Genomic DNA, 23,671 nt, shown 5'->3' on the forward strand with positions numbered 1-23,671 from the left:
GATGAATAGTGCACTTGGCCATCCCACACAGACTAAATAAAGGACAGTGGAGCTGCTACACAGGGTCATTAGTGTAAACTGAATCTCCCTTCCATCAAAGTTCTTAAACTGAGGTGCGTGTATCCTTGGGAGTTTACAGAAGTGTGCAGGGGTACAAAATCACAGAGGATCTAGGGCAGTAATAACACTTAGAATTTGGGCATAGGATTCTTATTTTATATTTTATTTGTCTGCTACATTTATGTAGAGTTTGAGGCTAAGTATTTTGACCACTTTATACCTCCTATCTTCACCCAAGTTCATGTTTGCACCCATCTGCCATTAGAGAACTAGAATGGAAAACTAAACTCAAATAAAATATATATAGTGTGTGTATAGTTATAAGAAGAGAGAGAGAATGTGGATAAATATGAATGGAGAGCTGGACACCATTTTCCTGACTCTGCCCTGAAAAATATTTCTGGATGTTGCTGGTTGGTGCCTCATTGCATTCAAAGAACAATCCTGTACTGGTTGTTATTTATCTAATTGTTGCCAAAGGCTCTGAGGCTCTGAAACCTATAAAACATGTCCCTTCCTCTCCGATGGCTGCTGCAGAAGAAAAATGGCTGTAGGCTGGTCTTGCTCACTGGTGAAGCCAGGGAGACCCTTCTGTGTGCTGAGTCACTGTCAGGAAGAAAGGCCCAGTGCACCCAGAGTTTCAGGGAGGTATCAGTGACCAACACTGCCTATTTTTAGTCTTTATTTTATTCTACATACTCACCCCCCAATCACCAGCTCCAGGGGTAGAGCAACCTAACCTCTGATGCCACATTGTGTTCTGTGTCACCCTTTCCATCTAGTGCCAAGCCCGTGCTACATGAAGTTATTTTCGTCTTCTGTTTGGATGATTTTTTTTTCTGAAAATGCACTGCTGAAAAGAAATAATTCTATTTTTAAATTACATTATGCTAAAAATGTAAAGCTCAATTCATTTTAAATTCCCAACGACAGAATGGAAAGCTATTGTGATTGAAGTGATGGTGAGTGATATTACTGCTGAATGACTTGTTTCCCTTTAGCACTCAGTCTGTGTGAGAAAACCACATTCCTTTCTGTCATTAAGTGCTCTTTCAAGTCGACCTTGAGTAGCAGTACCTGAAATAATTGCAAAAGCCTTAAGCGATGTTTTATGTTTTGTTAGAGTTCTAAAAGAGTATTTGGTGTACATATATGTATATAAAATAAAAACAGCCAACTATCTTTCTTAAAAGTCACTCCAACTTACTTTTAGCTTAAATATGGAAAAGGTCATTTGGGAGTAATATACTGGGAGTGGCCTTAAAATATAAAGTATGCTAGAGAAAACCCCATCAATCTACCTGTGGTTAAGATGTTACCTGCTTTGTTACCATCGATTAAATGTCCTCTGTGTTTATAAATGTGGAAGGCATTCAGAAGTAGATGGATAGGTTGTCCAATAAACATGAGACTAGCTACACACACTTGTACACACACACACACACACAGCCTAGTTCCTGTTTTTGTACCTTTCTGATATGTGTATGTTTCTGTTATATGACATGTTTTACTATTATATAATTGTATAATATTATTAAAACTTTATTTGAAGGGGACTCATGATAATTTTGTCTTCATATATTGGAACAAATTAATACACTACAGGACATAGTTCATTCCTCATTAAGATTATGCTTTGATTTCTATTTATTATGCCTCTTCATGAGCTGTAAGAAAACTTTGCTCAAAAAAAGAAAAAAAAACAAGAACAAAATAACCACAAACTCAATTAGATGTCTCCTTCAGTTATTATGTATATGTCTTTTTTTCTCACTCAAAAATGAGCTTTGAGTATAGGCACCTGTCATGTCTCATCTTTTATAGCCCATGAAATTCTCAGACCACTGAAGCACATACAGTGGATTTTCTCTAGCTCTTAGGTGAATGAATTCATGCCTTTCAGGATCGTATAGCTTAGCTTTGGGTTTTTTTTATGATTAAATCAAATTCTGACCCTTTTTTTTAATTGAGCATTTGTTTAATGGAAGTGCCCAGGAACAAAGGGACATTGCTGTAAGCTTAAGAAGTAGATGAGAAAATTCTGTAAGGCTTTTCCTAGTATGTAAATGTTCAATACCATGTTTGTTTTTTTCTCCCTGAGGAATTTCTGATTTCCATATGGGATGTAGGAAGCTAGAGTCATTCCCCTATGCACAATTGAAACATCAGAGGGAAAACAGACATAGAGACAGAAGAAATATTTGACAAAATAATGGCTTAGAACTTTCAAAATTTAATGACATATACTAAACCACAGATGAAAGAAGCTGAGAATGCCAAGCAATAAAAATACTCAAACAAAAAGTGAATAATGTCCCCCTGCCCCAAACACCCACCTAGGTTTAAAATCTAGGCAAGTTGTTTTAGCTACTGTGGATTTCTTAAATTTACATATGAAATTTTTGATCAGCTTGTCAATTTATTGAAAGAAGCCAGGTGGAATTTAGATGGAATTAATGTTGAACCTGCTGATAATAAAACACAAAGAAAAAATCTTGAGACATCCTAAGGGGGGAAAAAAAAAAGACATTACCTAAAAGAGGAAAAGTAAGAATTACAGTAGACTTCTTGTCAGAAACCATGCAAACCAGAAGACAATGAGTGACAATTTTAAAGTGTCTAAATAAAATAAAATAAAACATTTTAAACACAGAATCTTTAAAGTTAGAAAAAATACGTTTAAAAATGAAGGCTCAATCAACATGTTCTCAAACACAAAAATATGAAATACTCTGTAAGTTATAAGAAATTCTTCAGTTAAGAAGAAATGTGGTATCAGACAAAATCCTAGATTGATGCAAAGAAATAAAGAGTACTTGAAATGGAACAAATTAAGGTACATTTTTATTACTGACTTTTAAGAGATCTTTGTATATATTCTAGATATAAGTCCTTATCAAATGTATGATTTGGAATATTTTCTCCCATTTTATCAGTGATATTTTCATTTTATTAATGAGTAAACTGTGCAGCATAAAACTTTTTAATTTTGGTTCTCAGAGTTGAACAGCACTTCAGCTTGAACATTCCTTTCACACTCCCTAGGAGACATAGAATGCTCCAAGGCACCCTCATCTGACTTGGGATGTATTTTTCTTGATACTATTTATTAAAGGTAAAATGCTATGAGTCATTTTTTCTTCTTATCATCTCCCTTTGATTCATTCAAGTAACAGTTTTCTTCAGTATCCAGACTTAAAGTCCTATGAATCTATTTATATCATAAACTCATGAGAAAATATTTAACTTGAAAGTGAAAAAGAAATGTCAAATTGAACAGCAGTGTGCTCTTATTTAGGCTTATTAAGCAGCCACAAAGAGAATTAAAATTGTAATATCCAATGTTGATGAAGCTATGAAAAACTAATACAGAATAGATGCCTATCAAAGCAAATAAAACTCAGAATGCTCTTAGAAAGCAATTTAGAAACATGCAGTTAGGGCCATAATGTTTCCAGTGACTAAAACATAAATCCAGGGCATTTATCATAATTAAAAATTTGACAGAAAAATATGAGCATGTTTACAAAGGTATTTACTTTAGTTTGACAATAAAAATTTGGATAGAATATTCAACCTGAGTATTCAACAATGTGGGACCAATTAAACAAATGATCACACTTGGCTTTGATAGAGGATAATCAACCTGTTCACAAGACAATAGTGAATATCATGTGAAAACACATGTGTTATGAACAAAAATCAGAACATTAAACTATGTAATATACTTTCAATTGCTTGGAAATATGTAAGTTTAAAAAAAAGACTACGGAAACAGGACAAAATGAAAATAGTCATAAAGGTGATGAGATTATTGGTGCAATTTTTTAATTTCATCTTAGGTTAAAGGTTATTTTAGAAATATGTAAAATCAAAGAGAAAAGGGGATCAAATTTTAGTCCCTTGATGTTCATATATTAAGGAGAATGTTAGGCAGATACTTAAGCAACATTTCTCTTCCTTGCTTGAAATCTCAGCATGAATTTTGTCTGGTTCCAAGGGGCTTAACCCTTTTTTTTTTTAAAGTAACTCTGGCTACCATGGTTATTCTTTGAAAGTCTAAACAAAGTTTTCATTGTTCCCTGGCAGCATCTCTTATTTGCATTAAACCATGAGTTATGATATTAGTGCATCCTGTTGTGGATTCTTTGAAGAAAGCAGACTCAATAGCTCTTTTTCTAGTTCCACAGTAAATGATAGTCCTCTTTCAGGGTGTATTCTGTTTCCAAGTTCTTATCCTTTTGTTACATACAAATGGCATATCAAAATTTTCCCATAATGGCCATCATTATTCTAAGTCAACAATTTTGTCATTTTACCAAGGAAAGTGCAAGAGTTGCCATCACAGTGTGATTTTAGACAGGAAGTCGAATTTCTTCCAGAAGGTTAAGACCTCAGCAATTATAATAATCCAGCACAATAGTAAGATATTTTTCACTCTTCTAGAAAGAGACCACAAGCTTCACATGGCTTAGATTAATCTGGTAGGAATGCATGAATTATCTTTAGGTAAATTATATTTAATTTAGGTTTCTGTACATTCTGGAAAGTCATTTGTAAATGGGACATATAAACCAAATACAATGAAGACAGAAATATTCATTATCCTCTCTCTCTCAGTTTCTAGATACATTCATTCATCAGTGTTAAAAGTCCCACCTTTTAAGCCAGATCATGAATTCAAATCCTGATTATATTTATGTAAATCTGGACAAATTACTTTTTTATTCCTTAGTTTCTTCACGTATAAAATAGACAACAATAGTACTACATAGAAGCTTCTGAGAACTAATTGAATTAATGAATGTAAAGATCTTGGCACATTAAAAAAATGTTACTTCATTATTAATGTACATATTTTTGAGGCTGAGAACACAAATATAAAAATCTCCCAATTCCTACCCTTTAGATGACTTAGAAAGTGTTCTTTAAAATCACTTAACTCTGTAACTTAAACCTAAAACTGCTCTAAAAATCAATCTGTTAAAAAAAAATCAACTAAAAAACAACTTTATCACCCTCAGTGGAAGGAAGTTGTCCACTAGTTGGAGCACACAGGAAAGGGCTTTGCAGGTGTTTTAAAATGAGATTCTCATGGATCTAAGTTGGAACCAACTAGCAGCAGAAATGCACAAGGTCGGTGGGTTTCTTTTGATTCTGGGTACTTTATGGGACTCTCTTTTCTCTTCTTTGGAAAATCATTGCTGGTTGCAAATCCAGAAAGACTAGTAGACATCATCACCTTTCTTAGATGGATAATTTTTCTAGATTAATAGCCATCATCTCCCTCCCACCCCACCCCCCGCCAAAAGTCTCCCTTTCAATATGAGAATGAGAGCCCTTAAGTCCAAATATGTTATTCTAATTATTTTTACAATGATATTGGAAAAAAGAAATCAAAGCCATTTTTACTTTTAACTTTTTTATCAAATGTGTCTAAATACATTAAGTGGGTATTCAAAGATGTGTCTTCTTCAAGATTTAGATTTACAAATGTTCATTTGATTAAATCTAATATGAAAATATTATGATTTAATCTTTATTTTTCTGAGCTAATCTCTTAAAAGTTCTCCATCTTAAGTGTCTTATATTTTCAAGGATCTTTTATTCATTCAACCAGTACTTATATGATGTATATGCTATACCTAGTACCATTGCTAGATATTAACTCCATGGGTCAGTCCCTTCATCTTTCTTACTGATAAAAATAATACAATTATTATATTATATAATAATTATAAAATAAAAAATAAATAAATTAATCCTGTTATATACCTTGCTCTCTATCACATAGAATTTTGGATTGTATAAGCTAACTTGTGATTACAGTAACAGTCATTTTTCTCTTTTTCTACAGCATTATTGAATGGTTACCTCCTCTAGCTACCTGATGTGCTGATTTTGTATGTTTTACTTAGTGATATCTGTTTTTCATTTTGAGGGTGAGCCTGGGTTGCCTGGAGCAGTAGGACAGAATGGAATCCCGGGGCCAAAGGTTAGTACAAATAAAGCCAAAAAGAATCATTCAACTCATGGATTTCCATCAGATTGTAGCTATCACAATTTTTTTTATATCCTTCTGATGGCACTCGGGTGGAATTTTTTTGTCAATAGTATAATATGCTACAGTATAGAACTTTGTGACTAATGAATAAATTATATTTGTGATTTTTATTACTGTTAAGTTAAAAAGGCAGAAAAACAAATAGGATATGATTGTCTAAAATCTTAATTCTGGGATAATTAACATAAGAAAACCCCTATTTCAATATGACTATTGTCATTTTACCATTTCATGAGCATATAAAAACATAAGTCCCCTACATACTGCCTAACATATACATATTTACAAACCTTCCTAAAGATGATGTTTGCTATGCCACTGTGGCTTTTCCTCAAGATCGGCCACCTTCAGCTTCTCCTCAACACAACCAGTTAATCAGATGAAGAGCAGAATAAAGATGTGGCATGTAAAAATTTAAAAATGAATGTAGCTCTGAATTACTAAATAGGGAAAAAATGTAACGAAGATTTTTTTTGGATCACATGTTTTCTTTGTTTCTTAAAGAACAAATGAATCTGTTAAATATAAAAAGATTGGTGACAATTTAGTTTAAACCAAACAGGCAGACAAATCCCAAATCCTTTGATGAGTGAACATCCCTTGAAGTACAAAACTAATGCCTAATCCCATCAGCTGTGCTGGTGCGTATCCCTACCCACAGATGCCTGTCAGCTGATTTTACAGATCACATTGCTATTGACAGGCGCCTCAGACAGATCTAAAATTTATAGACCTGTCCTTTGTCCTGCAGGGGAGGGAAGAAAATGTGCCTTCTGGGACTATAGTCGTTTTCCTGTCTTCTTCCCTCTCTTGCTCCATGTTAAAAAGCCAAATGATGGGAGTTAATGCTTAATGCATATTCACAGTGCTATTCTTGTGTTGCCTAGCGACCCGACATCAGGACGGATGTTTCAAAGTGAAGGTGGCCAGAGATTCAGAGAGCCAAAGGCTCAGGTTGAGTTCCGGAGAATGAAAAGGGTCTTGCCTTCAAACTGACTTCTAGAGTAGGTTATATTTTCATTTAAAAAACAAAAAACAAAAAACCTCACAATAATTGCCTTATACCATTTTTTAAAAAGCAGTCTCATCTCATGGCAACCCTCAATCTTTTCAGCTGGAAATATTATCATAATGTGTATGATGGACTTTAGAACTTTCCCACTCCATCTCCTGTCCTTGGGTAAAGTGAAAATGAAATTCTTTTCAGAGCATTGTAGTTTTCGTGTCTTTGGGGTCATCATTTCAATTAAGGATATCTCTTCAAAACTCACTGAAATTCTGCCCCTTTATAATGTCTTCCTTGAAAGAATTCGTACCTCCTAAAATATCCCTCAACTAGAAAATGCTAGTTATCAACAGTTAGAGGGAGTATGTGACACTGTGAAGGGGTCTGAGTTCAGGATCTCAGGTTTATGATCCTGTTAGGAAAAGACAGATTGGTGAACCACACTGAAACTCCAGTCCCTGGAATAATCCTCACACCCGGAGATGCTTTGTGTGAAGGGTTTTGTGGAAGGACATGCTAGAGTTTGGACAGAATAAAAAGCAGCAGATTAAGAAGTCTCTCCAGATACTGAACTGTCACCCTCTTCTGCTCCTCAGTGGCCCAGCCTGTGCCTGGATCATCTTGAAACACTGCACATGTCTTTATTTCTGTAAAAGCCAAGAATTAAGAGTACATATGGTATTGATATCCATACCCAGTTCTGCAGGAAACTCATCATACCTTTTTTTTTTCCTATAGAAACTATATATAACAAAAAAGAAAGTACCATACATAATTCACCTAATGTGTTCAATATCTGGTTTGTTCAATGTTATTTAATTAGGTGTTTTGTCATTTAATGTTACTCAATCTTTGTTCTTTTGCTCAGGGAGAACCTGGAGAACAAGGAGAAAAGGTATGATTCTACCTGTATTTAACTTTTTTCCTCCCAAGAAGTACCCAGCTGAACTGGATGAATGGATGGAGAGATGATGGATGGATGGACATACAGACAGATATGATAGACGGGGGTGGGGGACAGTTAATAACTAAATTCATTTGTCTATTTTTAAACTGTTAATTGGGGAAAGAAGAAAATAGAGTAATTCTTGTGTACAGCAAAATTTGAGTAAAATATTTAAAGAAATGGAGAAAAGGGGAGCAAATTGAAACTCCTATGACAGACTTTAAATGGCTTTCATAACTCCCTAGGCGTACAAAATCACTCTTATGCTCACTTGCTAATGCCAGGCCAGTACTCTTCTAAGCATCTACATCTCTCTCTACGGCTTCTTGGGTATGAGGTTAAAGGGATACAGATGGTTTACCTGCAACAATTATCTGAAAGTTGCCCCACAAAGAATTCTCATAAAACCAGAAAGAGAAACAAAAGGAGAAGCAGGTTGCTGCATGTTCAATTTCTGTTAGACTCCTTTCCTTACTACCTTTGGGCCCACCCTGATGACTTCGACTCTCAGTGAATATGGTGGTGCTTATTTTCCTGGTTCTCATGCTATTTAATAGTGCTTGAGAATGTGCTGAGTGGGAAACAACCATCACTTTACATTATACTCTTCCTAAGTGTTAGGATATTTCTGATAAGTTAATATTGTAACCCCTAAGCTCAAAAGAAATTCATCTAAAGATAAAATACACACACACACACACACACTCTTTAATGCAACTGTATGTTTAAGCATTGTAAAGAAAAAAGGGAAAAACATATTTAAATGGAAGAACAACAAAATAGAGGTGTGTAAAAGCAATTTCATGAAAGGACAGCTCAGTCACACCCTTATCTTAATAACCACTCAAACCTAATTAGGTTTGTTTTTTAATAAAAGGATTTTCTACAATTTTTTAAAAAACATACAAATAAACTGCCTGTCAAAGTCCCCTCATAATAGATTACATTTATTTGGCATCAAATAGTTCATGGTAATTAACTTAAAATTAATTAGTCATCAGGTGATTGTTTTGTGTTGAAATTCAGGAGGGAGAGGGAATAATGGCAGCATCCTTCTGGAGTCTCATCAGATGGTGTCACCATCTCGAACAGTCCACTGTAGAGTATCACCGTAAATTTCATGCTTATTTAAAACAATAAAAGAAAATATGGAGGGAAAAAATGGAATCTCCCTCTTCTACTTCCTCTGCCCCAAGAAACTATCCTCTTATTTTGAGGAACTCCTTAAATGATGGAAAGGTGAATCTCTTACAAAGCTGGAGAGCAGTGCATTCCACCCTGTGGAACACATGAACAATTGTGCATTGTTATCATAGCAGCTCTCACTAATGGCCTGGAATATACCAGATATGCCCTAGTTGCTCTACACACAGGATGTCACTTATTTATTAAAGTTGCACAAAGTGTTCTTATCCTCACATTACACAAGAGACTCTGGATGCTAAGAGAATTTCATCCGCCCAGTAATGCCAGAGCTGGACACTCTCGTCCTAGCTCCAAATCCATGACATTTCCCCTTGAACATGCTATGCTGTAAAGCTTAGATTCAAGAATTCAGAATTTAAGGAGGCAAAGCGTACAGCATAAATGAATTCTTTTTCCCCCAGTGGCATTGCATTGTGGGTAGAAAGGAGATACCAGGAAATAAGCATAAGAAGACTTAAAAATATCAAAGCATAAACTCCTCAAACTCATTTTATTAGGATTTATAAAAATAGTTTTCTAATAAAATATGTAAACTTTCATTTCACAAGTGCAACTCTTTTGTGTTTGCACAAAAGATCTAGAGTATGATGTAGTGCCAAATAAATAAATGCTCAGTCCACAAGCTTTGAAAGCCCCGGTCATGCATTTTGAGGCCCTGGAGAGCTAAGATTGGTTTGAAGAGAGGGTAGAATTTATACTAACAAAAGGGAAAAGAGAGGCTGAGAGTCCAGGGGCAGGTGTGGCACAGAGAAGAATACTGAGGTGGCAAGACATGGATAGCATGACTTACTAAGAGAACTGTCAGGAAAAAAAAAAAAAAACCTTCATTAAAGAGGATCTTTAAGCAGAGGAGAAAAGAAGCAGACCAAGAGGCTTAAATGTCCAAATATGCTATTAAAAGGCAGACAGATAAATTACTGCTTCCTTGTTAATCTTATGAGTTTAAAACTGTTCAGCCATTTCATTGTAATAAAATTAATTGTATTGAAATCAGGCAGCTGGTCAGGTAAAAGTACATTACCTCTGTAGAACATTTGCAACAGATTTCTTTCTATGGTGTGTTTGAATGAAAACTACTCTTTGTTTTGTGGCACCAATATGTCTTACATGTCTCACTTTTTCCCCCTCCTCAGGGAGATACCGGAGAAAGTGGCCCCAAAGGTGACACAGGCGAAAAGGTACAGTTTTATGAGATATGAAAGGGCATTCGTAGGAGCAAAACTGTTATTTCGTGTGTATGAAAATGGGAGGTTTTGAGAGCAATGCGTCAGAGTATCCTAACATAAGATCAGAGATAGTTCTCTAAGATTAGAAGACATTTAAATATTTGATTAAAAGACATTTAAATGTGTGATTTATAAAAAAAAAGTGATTAATTTGAATCTTTCCCACAAATTTAAATAATTTGAAAGCAAAACAATGTATCCAGAATGCTAGAAAATGCATAGCTAAGTTCCAGTAATGTGGCTTTCAAGGAAGAAAAAGACTTGTCCTGAATGCTCCCTTTATACACAGGGCTATAACATAGAGTTCCTAAAGTGACTTAGTTTGTCCCAATTTAAGGAGAGAACATGTCAGATGATTGGTATGAAATTTTGAAGTTTGATTATAAATGAATATCCCCTGATTACATCCTTTAAAGCAATCTTGAAAATTTGCCTTGATGTGGAACCCACTAAATCTGTGTATTTTGTCTCTCTGTTGTCTCTCTCCTCCCCTTGCCTTTTAAACCATGATCTGCAGGTATAGTGCAGTGGTCCATGGTCTGTCTTCTTGCCTCCCTCTTTTTTCCTTCTGCTCCATCATTGTAGCATTTGCTTGGATTCATCCTTTGACATCTGACATCAGAACGTTTCTGACCTTGATATTTCATTTCACCTTGACCATGTTAAGATCAAGAAAATCTTTCAAGAAACCAAATCTAAAATAGAATCAGGTGAATTTTTAGCATAAATCAGGCTAAATAAATTGGTGATTAAAAGCATTATTTACTTAGGCTTATAGTTGAGAATGAAACATTCAACTTTAGAAGTTATTATAGTACAGATGGGTAATGGTCAGTCATAAAAACATATTCATAAAACAAAAAAAAGAATTATCTTTCTTCTCATAAATATTAATGTAAATATGGCATGGAGTGGGATTGAATCTATGTCACCACAATTGTGTTTGTATTTGAGGAACAGTCTAGAGGTTAGAGAGGACTTTTAGTTTCCTACAAGAAACTACAGGTTAGGGTCTCTTGGCCTCTGCACTATTGACATTCTGAGCCAGGTAATTCTCTATTGTAGGAGTTGGCTGATGTTCAGTCACTCTTGACTTCTACCTGCTAGATGCCAGTGGCACCCCTGAGTTGCAACAAAGACACATGTCCACACATTTCCAGATGTTCCCTGCAGTACAAATTCACCCTACATCAGTTCCACTGATGGAGACCCATTCTATTGATCTGCCAAATTTTAAGTACCATGATGCCATCAGATGACATGAAACTTTTTGATGCATTTGAGACCAAGGTTAGAAGCCGACTACTCTCAAAATCAAAATTTGAAACCCTAAATGTATAAACTTAGGTGATGTTATGTTTAATTTTCTTGGTTCTTCTTAAAAGCAGAGGTCAGCCAACTTCTTCAGTAAAGGGCCAGAAAATAAATATTTTAAGTCTTTTCGGGCCATATGGTCTCTGTCATAAGCTCTTCAGCTCTGCTGTAGCGTGAACACAGCCACGGAAAACATGTCAACAATGAGTGTGGCTGTGTTCCAATAAAACTTTATTCCTGGACACAGAACTTTTATTCTTATATAATTTTCACGTGTCATGAAATATTGGGTGTTTTTTTTTTTTTACCCATTTAAAAATGTAAAAACTATTCTTGGCTCAAGGGCCTTATAGGTGGCCAACTGGATTTGGCCACTGTTGCCAACCTCTGCCTGAAAGAAAGGAAATATTCTACACAGAGCAATTTCTTCAAGTGAAAAAGTGTATACCAAGTCTGAACTCTGCCTATTTGGATTTATATAGATGATTTTATGCTTTAGAAGATGTATTTTTAAAGCTGCATCTTTGGAACATAGGTCAATATTTGTTTCTTTAATCACACGTTTTGAAATTTAATTTTACAATAGGGTGGCAACTTTTTTCTTTGAAAAGACCAAGTTATCTCAAAGGAATACTGTTCTTACTTTATATATTAATGCAAATCATTTACCATACTGACTCACACATCATAAACTTTCAATAAATATTAGCTTTTCTTACCACATGGAACTAGAAATCAACAAGATTGGTCGTTTTTCTTTTTTTTTTAATATAAAAAAAGTTTTACTAGTCAGCTGAAATTAAGTACAAGAAATGCCTCAGTTAGAACGGAAATCATTTCTATAAACTTTCAATGGGTCTAAACAGGGGATTGTAAATAGGAATCTGTAACACGTATAATATGTAATCTGACCTGTAGCATTCATCCCAAGAATGCTGTAATTGGAATATAATTTTTGATGTGTTTTTTAAACATTTCCTGCTTCTGTCATATAATTTGTTTCCAGCATGTTGGAAACACTCTCCTTGTGGCCTTTGTGTTCACTATGTAAAACTCATTCATCATTTACCAAGTTTGAGATGTAAAATTTTTTAAAATGCTCCTTTTCTGCCATTGATGTAGTAAATTACATCATTGACTGATTCACTTTAATAGGATATTTTTTTTTCCTTTTTGATCCAACTCAGTGCCTTTGGATGGTAAAGCAATCTAAGCCTTTCCAGACTGGTCATCTGGAAATGTTGTGGAATTATAATATAAAAGCCACTGGGCTGGGTTTTCTCTGTGGCCAGCAACTACGGTATACTCCAGGTTTAGGAGCAACTTGCCAAAGACTGGTTTTAATCATGTGTGGAGTTACTATGGGAAGGTTTAAGGTGGTTGTGTTCAACTCTTTTGAGTGTTAATCCCACACCAAATGTACAAATGGATTTCTTATCTATTTTGACCCACTTGAAAGTAGATGTCTATGCATCCCAGTGAACAGTTTGACCATGTCACACAATTCTTCACCCTTTTATCTGCTGGGAAAGATCACCACATGCATTTTCTTGGCACTGACTATCTGTTTCTTCATTCTTCAGTTCTTACTACGAACACATTATTTTACATTCACTTCCCATCTTTGATTTGCATCCTCTGAGCCTTTGCAGAAGTAACGTCATTTTGGAGCTACCAACCAAATTATTGTCTCTTCCTGAAATCACACCCGAAGTCCTATCTCTGTGGATATTCCCACAACAATCAGTTCTGGTTTTGTTTTGTTTTGTTTTTTTCTAATTTAGCTCATGTTATTCTTTGCCACTGTTGCCAGCATTTGCTCTCTGACCTCCTCCCCACAAATCCTCACCTCCATTTTTTCATTTTCTAATCTTAGTCATTCTTCAATACAGTGAAAACTGAATTTAGAAATCATTTCACTGGGGCAACCTTTCATCCGCCTCTGGATTGGTTAGGTCATCTACTCTTTGTTCCAGCAGAGCTCCTTAGAATTCATTTCACAAACCTTTTTGTGGTTTACTAAAATTTCCAATTTTTAATACAGCTCATGGAAAAAGAAAAAAACAAAACAAAAACAGCTAGACTGTTTTATTCCCATCACCAGTCCAAGGTCCTAGCATATAGTTAGAAGGTAATAAATATTGAATTTATTCCTTTAGTAAATGAAAAATTTTAGTATTTTTTTACTCTTGAACTGTTTCATATTCTCATTGAATGGATAAAATTGTTCCTGTATTGTGCATTTGCTTATCACATTTTCTGTATGTACACAGTGAAACGGAATCTTCCTAACATGGTAGTTTTTTTCTGTCCTGAATTTTTTTCTTTTTAATTTTTTTAGTTGTGTTTGGACTCAATGCCTTTATTTGTTTTTATGTGGTGCTAGGATAAAACCCAGTGCTTCCTACTTGCAAGACAAGTGCTCAACCACTGAGCTACAACTCCAGCCCCTCCTGTCCTGGATTTTAAAATAGAAAGAATAAGAAAATATTTTTCAATAAATAATTTTTTAATCATATATATGGTATAACAAGGTCAGGGATTGTAACTGCATTGTTCTGTGTTGTCTCCTCAGCTCCCTAAATCCCTGATTCCAGAACATGCCTGATACATATTTGGTGCTCTATTAAGTTTCTATGGAATAAGTGAATGAATGATATCAATAAATCATCACATTCATTTTGTATATCTACATATACTTTATTAGCACATCTAATTGTAACTATTACAATTAGTTACTCAGCATATTTGAAAATAATCACAAACAAAGCATATTTATATCTGATATCTTCCCAGTATTTCCCCATCTGTGACTTATCCTATGGAAATTTCTCTCTGTGAATCAGTCAACTTATGAAGCTAGGAGTATACTTAAGACATAGTTGGGGGCAGTGGCACACACCTGTAATCCCAGGGGCTTGGGAGGCTGAGACAGGAGGAGCGCAAGTTCAAAGCCAGCCTCAGCAAAAGGGAGGCACTAAGCAACTCAGTGAGACCCTGTCTCTACATAAAATACAAAATAGGACTGAGGATATGGTTCAGTGGTCAAGTACCCCTGAGTTCAATCCCCAGTACCCCACCCCCACAAAAAAAAGACATAGTTGGAGGGTTTTTTTCTACTTTAATCCCGTATTCATTTTCACTTTGGGAGAGGAGGATTATAAACACATATTATTTCCATGACTTGCAGCATTATCCTTTAAAATGTTGAACTTATGAATGTCTTCCAGAAGTTGCCTTCCCACTTAAAAGTTATAAAAATTCCGGGAGATTTCACAGTTCTAAATCTTTAAAAAGAGAAAAAAATATATATCACTTTTAGTTGTCCATCAAATGAAACTTCTCAGATTTCTCAAGGAAACCAGCCCTTCAGAAAGTTGCCCTTTTCTCTTCAGCCACTTTCTTTGAGAACTAAATCTAGCCTCTATTGTCATATAGTGGATTATCTCACCACCTTTCATTAAAACACTGGTAAGAAACTACAATTAAAACAAGCAACTTCCTATTATTTACAAATTTACTCTATGCCCTGTTGTCAAAATGAAATGAGCCAACAATTCCTTTCTTATTCTAACAAAAAGAACGTGGCAGTAGATTTAGAAAGCCCTAAATTCACTTTGCGTCTACTTGCTTCAACATTCTCACCTACGAAATGGAAATAATAATATTTGCCCATGCCAATAATATTTGCCTATAGTTTTTTAAGGCAAAAACAAGATGAAAGGAGGAACTTTGTGAAGCCAAAATTGCTTTTATGCATTCAAAGGTATTATTACACAAAATGTTGCAAACCTGCTTCGTTAGTGTTGATGGCTTTCAGACTGTGTTCTGTAGAAATAGAAATAAGTTTTGTTTTATTAGCCACATTTATTTCGCTTCCCCTTTGGAACTCAATTGGATGTTAATGCTTGGGAAGAAAAGGAGTGTCATTGTACAGAAAGACAGGATTCAGAGTCTTCGCCTTCTTTGTTTAGCCACATTTTAATATTTTCCTTAGGTAATAGCAATTACAGATGTCCAAGAAACTCATATATATTCTTTCCTCAACAAGCTAATTTACTATTTCCTTCTCCTTCCTAAGTTTTCTTTTTTCCTTCCTAAAAGTTTTTTTTTTTTTCATTTTGATCCTTGACTGCTGATCTGTTTAAAAAAAAAAAAAATCTTTTTAAGATTTGTTCATCATTTCCCCAACTATGTATTGAGCACATCCTATGGCCAGATATCTGTGAATAAAAGCACAGAATCTGCTCATATGCAGCTGACTGTCTAAAGGAAGGATAGACATTGAATACACAAAAACCATAAGCAGGCAGCTACAAAGCAAGCTGTGCTGACGTGAACAGAGAGTAACCTTACACAGTCAGATCTGCCTAGGCTGGTCAGTGAAGGGTTCTTTGAGGCAAAGCCATTTAAGCCCAGATCTGAAGAAAAAGATGGTGCCACATAGAAAGAAGGGCGAGGAAATGAGGGAGGAGGACAATTACCCCATGCACAGAGGCCCGAGGCCTATCTCCATCTCTAAAAGAGATTGATGAGCAGCTTCTGGAATCTAGAACAAGCAAACAGACCCCTAGAGCTGCATGAGCATTTGTACAGACAAGTCAGCTGAGGACATCCTGAGATGTGCTTCCTCCTGTGGCTCTCTCTTTTCTTGACAATCTCAGACAACTAAGTTTTCTCCTTATCTTTGTCCTCCTAGCATGTTCATGGAATAGAGGGCTAAAAGGAGTTTGAACATGTAGGCCCTTGGCTGACCTCGTCCCCAGTTATCCTCCATACTCTTCTCTCCATGAGCCCCTCTGCTTATTTATAATGCAGCAGGTTTAGAAACAAATGTAGGGCCCCTGTATAAAGTCTGGATGGAACACGGTGCCTTTTAAAACACCAGATTCTGTCTCGAGACTTTGTCTCAGAGCTTACTTGTGTCCCCATCACCCACAAGTCATCCATCATCCTGTAACTTCCCAGTGACCGAGTTACAGTGAAATAAGTGTAAAGCTGGGAAAAGCATGCTGGTTGCAACTGCGACAGAGCTTCATGAGGAAAACAAACGGATCTGCTGATCTGCTGCGCGGCTTTTCCAGCTCGACATCATTAACCCTTTGACTTCATCCTCTGAACCTTGACTTTCCAATAACTAAAGGGCCAGAGAGCTCCCTGTAAATGATGGCTACTGACATTAATAAACTCCAGAAATAGAGAAAACAGAACATTCCAGATCCCTAAATTGTAATTTTATTGCTCCAGAATGTTTTTTTTTTTTTTAGCACTGTATCAAGGGAAGAGATTCACATTTCTATCATTGTACTTGCTTCAAGGAATATAATCCTGATATAGTTTGCATTCAAGGTAAAGCTGTGTTTGTAGGAAGTGCATTGTTTATCTTAGACATCATTACCATCTTAATTGCTGATGTACTGGGATAAAGTCTCATGGAGCATGTTAGGTCTGTCGGTCATGGAATCCCTTTGAGTGTCCATGTCAATAACAGCCTCTAGGTGTGTGCAGTGTTTCCTCTTTCCATAACTTGTGGCATAACCTCTCATGGGTTTCATTTTAGGGTGACCCTGGATCGTCTGCTGCAGGAATTAAGGTAACTATAGGCATGCAAGTGTTTGTACCACAGGGATCACAGTTTTGATTTTCTAAGCCTCTACTTTCTCTCCCCTTTTACCAACATTGACGGTTATCGTTCTGTTCCTATTTACCTCAATAATCAGCTTCCAAACACAACAGGGATATTTGTGGGAAATACAATGAAGTTTAAATAAGTGGGCTTGACTTCTTTTCCCTTTCTGAATGGTTTTATGAAATGTGGATTTACATTAAATCAGTCTACTTGTGGTCAAGACTTATGATCAAGAAGGAGCTTGGGCCATCTCTGTGAAAGTGCCCAGAGGTCTAAAGTTTTTAGAATATTCTTGTAAGACTGCTCTTTTCACCTTTGGTTTCCTTTGTCCAGGGAGAACCTGGAGAATCTGGTCGTCCAGGGCAAAAGGTAATATCTCTATCTCCAGTGTGTTCTTTGTATAATTATGATTCATTACATAACATGAAAATGATTATTGCAAAATGATGTAGCATTCATGCTTTGCATACAGAGTGTTATTGGTTGGTGTGCATTTTATTTTATTTTTCTATTTTGTTTTTGTGTTGCTGAGAATTGACCCCAGAGTGAGCCTTTTGCATGCTAAGCAAGTGCTCTGCCACTAAGCTACATGCTAAGCCTCATTTTGCATTTTAAACAGTCTTGATGCTAATCATTGCAAAATGTGAAAACAAATCTGTCCTTGTAAAAGGATGTTTTATGAACTAAAATCTACATATACTCAGCTGTCTGAAACTAACAAAGATCTGTTGGGTTGGACTCCCGCAACTTATCTTGCATGTTTAAAGGTAATCTGCATGTGTCTTTCTTTCATGAGAAGAAATGAGTGTTTACTAAACTGACTTAATAGAGAGTGCTGGACAGATCTTTAAAATTTATACTCCTTTTCTGTTCATTGCCAGTACTTTCCTTCTGACATTTTTTATGCAACTCTACCTGTGTCTTTCTTATTGTGTTAGCAAACTAAATTTGTTAAAAACTAAAATTTAATTAGAGACACTAGCCACACCAATGTAACTAACTATAGCTTGGATTATCATTTGTTGTTTCACTTGAGCAACACATTAAAGAACACACAGTGACTATGTTTAGATTCATATTCTCCTCTGAGTCTGAGGCAGGAAACAAGTGTTAGCAGTTTATCGTCTGAGCATCTGGATATCAGTGCCCAGTGCACTTGGATTTCAGATAACAAATGGATGTAGCTAACAAGGAAATGTGAATTCCACATTAAGCAAAATCTCTTAAGATCATTTCTCTGCCTTTGTCCATCAGTAGCTGATGTGGTAGCAAAAAAAAAAAAAAAAAAGGAACAAAAATATATAATTTATTTCATTAGTAGAAACGGAAAGAAAGAATAAATTCCATTATAGTAGTTTGGAACTTTAAGGCATGCAAACCATGGTTTTGCTATGTCTCAAACATTCTTAAAGTCATCGAGAGAGCTTTATTTTTAAAAAGAACTTAGGATGGAAGTAATTTATGAAAAGGTCTCTCATATTCTTTTAACATTTCTCTAATTTAAAGACATATTTTTCTTTTGAAACTAAGAATCTCAGAGTAATGATTCATCAGGCCCAGTTCCAGGTAAATTTGAGGCTTTTCCAAAGAGCCCAAAGGAACTCTGCAAATTTTACTGTTTAATTCCTATTCTTCTGATCTTCATTTTAAAAATTTGGAGTTAGTGATACAGTCAGAGATCCATGGTCTGCTTTGTTTTGAAAAGGCAATTAATCTTCTCAGATGATCTAATTTTAGGTCCCTTAGTCTTTACAAATTAAAGTCTATGTTTCAGTTGTTCTACAAATCTGTGATTTGCTCAAAGAAATGTCTGCAAGATTCTTGTGTCTCTAAAATAAAAGCCAAAAGAAACTCTGCTATAATATTGTATAGGGTTCACTTTTTTTCAGAGTGGAAGAACCAAATTGATCTTCAGTTTCTTAATAAAACATTGCCTTATCATGATTAATTAGAAATCAAATTTAGACTAATTCTGGAAGCTTTTAGGTTTACACATAGAAACATTGGATTTCCTTTGTATTTCATTAAAAAATCAGTTTTGGGTTACATTGGAAGAGGGTAGATTCATTTAAAATCTTACAACCCTTCTTAGTTAATATGTGTCCTGAAATGACCAAATTCTACCCTTTGATACAATCTCACTTTCCCAATATGACTTCTGTGTCTGATATTGTCAGTTGGCAATGCTTATCCCAAGGTTGATTTAAAGGTAAAGATTTCCATGCTTGGTGCTCAGGTTAAAATGAGTACAGGGTCAGTTCTAGAGATCTTCCATGGCATTTTTCTCACATTGCAGAACTGTGAGTTCAATGGCACTAATGCCCCTAAATTTAGGGCATTCCCAGAAAAGTACAAATTGTCATGACACAGCATAAGCCCAGCAGGAAGCCCACTGTGTGACATCTAGTTCCATATTCATAATGGAGGAATGATTTCATTGGATTTTTTTCTTTGATAGCTTCAACAGTGGAGTGTGTGATTGGCATGTGAGTTGGAGTGTGCATAGGCTTGTAGAGTGAATGTGTAGATTTGTAAAATAGGCATTGCATTTCATCACAGAGCTCTTTTCTACCTAATGTCTCTACAGCTTTTTAAAGCATATGTTTTTATTGTAAAATCAAGTCACTTGATTTCCCATCAGAAGGGATCTCACCCCAGAACTCTCCCTGGAAGTCTAGGGCCCTGTCGCAGGGATGAGCAGGGAAACAGAGTCCGAATTGTGATGATCTCTTAATGGAGAGTGAAGAGTAAAAGGGAAAGCAAGAATAGAATCAAAAGGACAAGATTTATGTGTAAAGACTAATCTCTTGAACAAGTATTTTGAGAATGAAATAACAAATTAATTCTTAATTCTGACCCACCGGCTACATGCCCAAGAACTCAGAGAAAGAAGCCTCTGAGCCAAGGCATAGACAAGATGGAGAAGTTGCTGAACACTATCCCTTAGTTGGAAGATGAGCTTTCATAGTTTAAAGATGGAGAATTATACAGGAAGAAATGTATTCCTAAAAATGTCAAGAGATATTCCACAAAGGATAATGTTAAATATATTCTTTCATATGTGAGCTAGTTACACAAAGTAAATATAAATTTGGAAAGGTCAGTTTATAAAAATTCAAGACTGTGAAGTATGAGATTCAAAAATATATTTTACTAAAAAGGATATTTTCTAGCTACCACACATACGTATATACATTTAATATGATGTAGAGAAAGGCTGAATGCTCAAGTCTCAATGTATCTCTAATTTACATGAAGAGATATTTCATGATGTTTTATACATCTTTCTTATTATTAGAAAATAGGAGTATGTGTTTGTTTATTATGTATGTTCATTTACTATACTTTTAATGGAGAGATGATAATTCTTATTGAAAAATTGTGTTATTACCTATATATTACCACCACTGTTTCAGGTGCAATGTATCCAAAATGAATTTTGGGAGATTTTTCTAAAACAATGCATAGTTTTACTGGTTATACATTCTACTGCAATTAAATGTTATCAAAAATCTTATGCTTTGTTTTTTTAAAGTAAAAGAGTTTTCAGCAGAATGTGTATACAAGCTTTTCCTAGCAGAGCCTTTTAAATTTAATGGTGGAAGGGAAAGAGAAAAGAAAATCAAATGTACAATGTAACTGTGTCAAGTTTAATCTACTCAGACAAGTAGTCTTTGGAATAACAAGTTCTTAATAATCATTTTCTCTTTCCTGGCTTAATCTCATTTTAGTCTTATTCATAATGCAAACTTTTATTCATGTAGTTTTGGACTGAATAGTTTTTCTTTTGCATTCCTGAAAAACCTTAAACCTAAACCATAAAGAAAATCATTGTCTTTTTTTTTTTTTTTTGGTCTAAATCCCACAGTTTAATAAACAGTATCTGAAATCATTTCATAATAAGACTAGAGAAAATTATGGCTCTTCATAACTTGAAAGTATTAATCTTCAAAATGGAAAATCTGGTTGTGCTTGTTAGAGTTACCTTGGAATGAGTATTCTTAAAGGAATGAGATACTTTTAAAGAAGTACCTCCTTCTCCCACTTTATTGATGTTCCTATGTAATTTTGAATGATTTTTGTCCCACTAACTGGCTGTTATGGAATGGATTCTTTTATCTTCAGATGTTATTTCCACAAATCATAGTTATCATTCCCAACTCAGGGCAAACTTTTTTATTTGTTCCTGTCGTTCCTTTATGCTTCTTTATTGGAATTCAGGAGATTTTCTAAGCAATGTAACCTCTTGCCACTATACTTTGTGCTTAAAATAATGTAGACAATTCTGTGAAAATGAGAAGGTTTAGCCTGACTCCAGTATGCTCACGCAATATGTACCACTTAATCTCAGACCTGTATTCAGGAACAGCTGCATTGTACCATTAGCCCTAAGCTTCTAAGCACGGTTGCCCCAACTCAACAATTGTCAGAACTACAGACCAGAGTTAAGTACAATCTCAACCATTTATTTATCCTCTCATCGTTCAGGAATGGAAAGGAAATCTTACTATACTTTTAAGTGACCAATACTTTTAATGTATATTGCTGTGATGTGACCATCTGTTCATACAGCCAACTCTTGATTATCTGAGGTGAGAGTCCTGGAATAGGAGGCATTATTTAAGTGCATGCATAATCCCCATTTCAGCAAACAGCTCCAGCAAACCATTTACCAAAGAGTGAAACATATAGATGTTCCTCTTCCTTTTACTCCTCATTCTTACCTTCTGATAGAGATGCTAAATAGCAGTAAACTACATGAAGAGGGGAAAATCCTGAAAAATCTTCAAAGGGATCACCCAATCCTTGAATCAAGAGTTGACTGAACTACACCATCTCGTTAGACTTCTTGAACCTAGACAGGTTTTTTTTTTTTTTTTGTATGTATTTATATATGCCAAAAGTATGCCGCTCGGAACATTTGCCATGTTTTTCTCCATATACTATGACTGAGCAAATATCATTCTATAATGCTGTATGATTTTCCTGTGTAGGGTGAACCAGGGCTTCCTGGGCTTCCTGGACTTCCCGGGATAAAGGTAAATACTGCACTGATAGTCTTGATTTCATAGAACTGTAATTATCAGAGTCACCCAAATAGGAGAGAAACAGGGGAAAATGAACACTAAAAAGTATAATGCTGTTCTTTACTCCACAACCATCTCAACCAATTAAGTTTTTTTTAAATTAAGAATTGAGCGCAGGGATTTAAAGTTTGCCATTGCTTTCTGAACTATATATTCCACTATTTAACCTATCATTCCCCTTACATAAGTGTAAATGCCACTTTACTTGAAAACATAAATTTTGTAAAGTCTAGAATGCCTCTTTACCTTCACATTTTAAGTTTATTCTTAAGATCCTATCAGATTTTTACCAGAATTGAAGTCTTAACATCCCTATAAATCAAACATTTAGGCAGCTGTTTTTATGATTCACCCACTATAATAATCCCTCTAAAATGTTTGGGCTCCAACTTCCCATCAATAATTCTCTGTGCAAAGTACAAATCAAATTGTTTAAAAGTTTTCATGTGGCAATTGACAAAATGTAAAGCTGTGCTCCCTTAGTTGTAGTGACTCCTTTAAAAATCAGCTTATTAAAAAAAATCTATTTTAGAACTATTTGATAGGGGAGCATGATGCCAGCATGTTTTTCCTTACATGGTTCTGTTCCAAAGATTTAGCATGCATTAGTCCAATCCAAAATTATTATTTCTACTTTCAGTGTGAGGGTTCTGTATACTGTTTTATGAACATTCTGCTTAGAGTTTATTAAATAAAGAATATTATTTTAGATTAGATGGAATTTTTGAACTCCAAGAGATCGTGTGGCATAATATGTAATATTTTATAAGTCTAGTGTATCTTCTAGGTTGGCACTCAAATTTTGGTTTTGGTTTCTTTTTTGATGTGTTCAGATTAGTATCCAAAAAGTTCAGATGTCCTTTTAATATATGTAAAGGTATATTAAAGAAGTGTTTGACTTCTTCAGTGAAAAATCCTCTGACAACAGTTTATCTAAAAAGTTAAATTCACTTCCTTATCATTTGATATTTAGCAAAAATAACTTCATAAATTAATATGCAATTTCATATTGCAGAGTTAATTTATGGCAGTTCTTTACAGCCTTCCATTCATTAAAAATGGCAGCTTTTTATAAGTGATTATAAGATCATATCATAGATTTAAGAAACTGATAGTTGATATTAATTAAAAAA

General features: G+C 35.0%; 1 protein-coding gene across 1 annotated transcript in view; it reads left to right on the forward strand.

The window, feature by feature from the left end:
• Positions 1–23,671, forward strand: part of Col25a1 (collagen type XXV alpha 1 chain) — a 468,385-nt gene that overhangs the window by 378,085 nt on the left and 66,629 nt on the right. The window contains exons 13-18 of the mRNA XM_058583779.1: positions 6,002–6,055; positions 7,999–8,025; positions 10,416–10,460; positions 17,383–17,415; positions 17,785–17,820; positions 22,446–22,490. Of these exons, the coding sequence (XP_058439762.1) occupies positions 6,002–6,055; positions 7,999–8,025; positions 10,416–10,460; positions 17,383–17,415; positions 17,785–17,820; positions 22,446–22,490 (240 nt within the window). The remainder of the gene's footprint in view (positions 1–6,001; positions 6,056–7,998; positions 8,026–10,415; positions 10,461–17,382; positions 17,416–17,784; positions 17,821–22,445; positions 22,491–23,671) is intronic.

This window comes from Marmota monax, unplaced genomic scaffold (genome assembly GCF_021218885.2).
Source record: "Marmota monax isolate L192 unplaced genomic scaffold, Marmota_monax_Labrador192_F-V1.1 WCK01_AAM20220418_F8-fsc00002, whole genome shotgun sequence".
Taxonomy (NCBI): domain Eukaryota; kingdom Metazoa; phylum Chordata; class Mammalia; order Rodentia; family Sciuridae; genus Marmota; species Marmota monax.